We start from the raw sequence: 2,500 nt of genomic DNA, 5'->3' as shown, positions 1-2,500 counted from the left end.
TGCTGTGGAGTGTCGCTGGTACGTGTGGCTGTGTTGCGCTGTGCTGGCCCGTGTTTGCGCTGTATTCAATCCTTTCAGCCCCTGTGTTGCGTACGGACCCCCCTTTAGTGTTGCGAGAGTGAAATACGCCATATCTATGCAGTGTTTTCGAAGATATGGTGAATGTAAGAGTGAGACTGATAGTTTTACCTGAAAGTGAGCGAGCCTTACCTGTGCTGGGAGAGACGGAGTTACCCATTATGTGTCACCTCACCTGTCTTGTGTTACCTGCATGGTGTTATCTGTCTTGACCTTTTGTCGGGGAGGATGTGTGGTGTTGTGTCTGTTTGGTGTGTGTGTGTGTGTGTGTGTGTGTGTGTGTGTGTGTGTGTGTGTGTGTGTGTGTTTCCCCGACTAGACCAGTGGAAATATTAAGTGTTTTGATGTTGCTGACGAGAGCGAATCGTGCTTGATCTACTGGAAAAAAAGAAGATAAGTGCTTGCGTGCGATCCTTACCTTTAAATTGCGTGTGAGTGCGTTAACTAATGGAAACAGTGCAGGTGCGTGCGTGAGTGAGTGCGTGCGTACCTGTTACCTTCCTGTAATTAAACCCTTTCACTTTCCTTTTACTATTTCCTCCACCCTGTGCCTTCATCTACTTACCTGAGCTCACCTGTGATTGGTAAGTACACCTGGCTATTACTTTCACTCGCCAAGACTCGTTGTTGACTTCCAAGCTTCCCACAGGAGCGTAAGGGAAGTTGCAGTAAGTCAGTAGGCCTACACGTGGCGGTATCTTTATATAAAACATGCCTGCCTATACTCACCTACTGTTCTTATCTATAAATTTACCTAATCTTTTAACCCTACGGAGATTAAGAACATTATTAAGAAGTTTTCGGGGTATGTATATCTTGTAAACTTCACAAACTTCGCTTATAACATTACGCAGTTGAGGGCCATTATCATTTTTTTGGTTATTATCTAAACTTTGTGTTGTTTTATTTGTAATGGTGAAAAAATATGAGCCAAAGAGGAGGAGTTGGTGAAAAGTAGTAGTAGTAGTAGTAGTTGTTGTAGTAGTAGTAGTAGTAGTAGTAGTAGTAGTAGTAGAAGTGTGAGAAATAAATGGAAAGAGAAGAGAAGGAAGAGGAGAAGGAGAACGGGAATACAAGAGGAATGAGCAAGAATACGAAAAGAAATAGAGGAAAAAATGAAAAACAGAAATAGAACGGGAGATAAAAGAGGAAAAGAAGAAGGAGGAGGAAGAACAAAGAGATGGAGGAGAATGAGGGGGAAAAAAAGAAAAAAATAGGAGTAACAATATGTAACAAAACAAAAAGGAAAAAAAAAAGAGAAAGATAAGAAGGAGAAAGAAAGAAGAGATAGAGGAGAAAGAGAAAACCACAACAACCTCAAAAAACACTTTAAAATAAACTAAACCACACACACACACACACACACACACACACACACACACACACACACAGACAGACAGACAAACTCAAACATTTAGTCCATCATTGTGGAAGTACCAGTAAAAGTATACCTCTGTCCTACCTGGATGTACCTGTCTTCACCTTGGTACCTGTCGCCTCTTGGTCACTCTACTAGTGGTATTTGTAAAAGGCGTGAGGCAAGACCTGCTATTAATCAAGAGAGAGAGAGAGGGGGATGGGGGAGTGAGAGGGGGTAGAGGAAAGGGTTATGGTAGGGAAAGGGTTGAAGGGATAGCAGGGAATGTTGGCAGCTCTCTCTCTCTCTCTCTCTCTCTCTCTCTCTCTCTCTCTCTCTCTCTCTCTCTCTCTCTCTCTCTCTCTCTCTCTCTCTCCCCCGCTCCCTCGCCCTCTCACAAGGAAACAGTTATGCGGTTCCCAGCGTGGTAGTCAACCTCTCCCTCTTCGTCCTCTCCCACTCTCCCTCCTCTTCCTTCTCCTTCTTCTTCTTCTTCTCCTTCTTCTTCTTCTTCTTCTTCTTCTGTCCACGTTTATTCTTTTCTCCTCTTTTTCTTTCTGATCTTATTGCCTGTTTCTTGTTGTTCTTTTCCTCCTCCTCCTCCTCCTCCTCCTCCTCCTCCTCCTTCTCCTCTTCTTACTCTCCCTCTCCTTCATCTTTTGTTCTTCCTCTTGCTCTAGTCTTTTGTTTTCCATTTTCCTCCTTCACGCTCCCTCTTCTCCTCCTCCTCCTCCTCCTCCTCCTCCTCCTCCTCCTCCTCCTCCTCCTCCTCCTCCTCCTCCTCCTCCTCCTCCTCCTCCTCCTCCTTCTCCTCCTCGTACGTGTATTGCAACAAGTCTTACAAAATAGGTAAATAAATTCAAACAAAATAAAAACGATAAAAAAACAGGTACTTCAAGTAAACAAGTAAAAAAAAGTAAAAAAAAAAAAAAGTAAAAAAAAAAAATAAATAAACAGACTTTGACATACCTATAAAAATACCAGTAACATTCACATGTCCAGTACAATACCGGGTCAGGAAACGAGGTCAGGTCAGTTTGAGGTCACGGCTTTCGCTCACCTGAC

The 2,500-nt window shown here is 43.2% G+C and overlaps 1 protein-coding gene across 3 annotated transcripts in view; it reads left to right on the top strand.

Moving 5' to 3' along the window:
- The window catches only part of LOC135090295 (mucin-2-like), a 46,677-nt gene that overhangs the window by 85 nt on the left and 44,092 nt on the right, over nucleotides 1-2,500 (top strand). For all 3 annotated transcript variants that reach the window (XM_063986950.1, XM_063986951.1, XM_063986949.1), the window contains exon 1: nucleotides 1-18. This exon is cut by the window's left edge and continues 85 nt beyond it. In XM_063986950.1, the coding sequence (XP_063843020.1) occupies nucleotides 1-18 (18 nt within the window). The remainder of the gene's footprint in view (nucleotides 19-2,500) is intronic.

The sequence above is a fragment of the Scylla paramamosain genome, chromosome 34 (genome assembly GCF_035594125.1).
Source record: "Scylla paramamosain isolate STU-SP2022 chromosome 34, ASM3559412v1, whole genome shotgun sequence".
Classification (NCBI taxonomy): Eukaryota; Metazoa; Arthropoda; class Malacostraca; order Decapoda; family Portunidae; genus Scylla; species Scylla paramamosain.
This window is presented reverse-complemented; position numbering and strand designations above follow the sequence as displayed.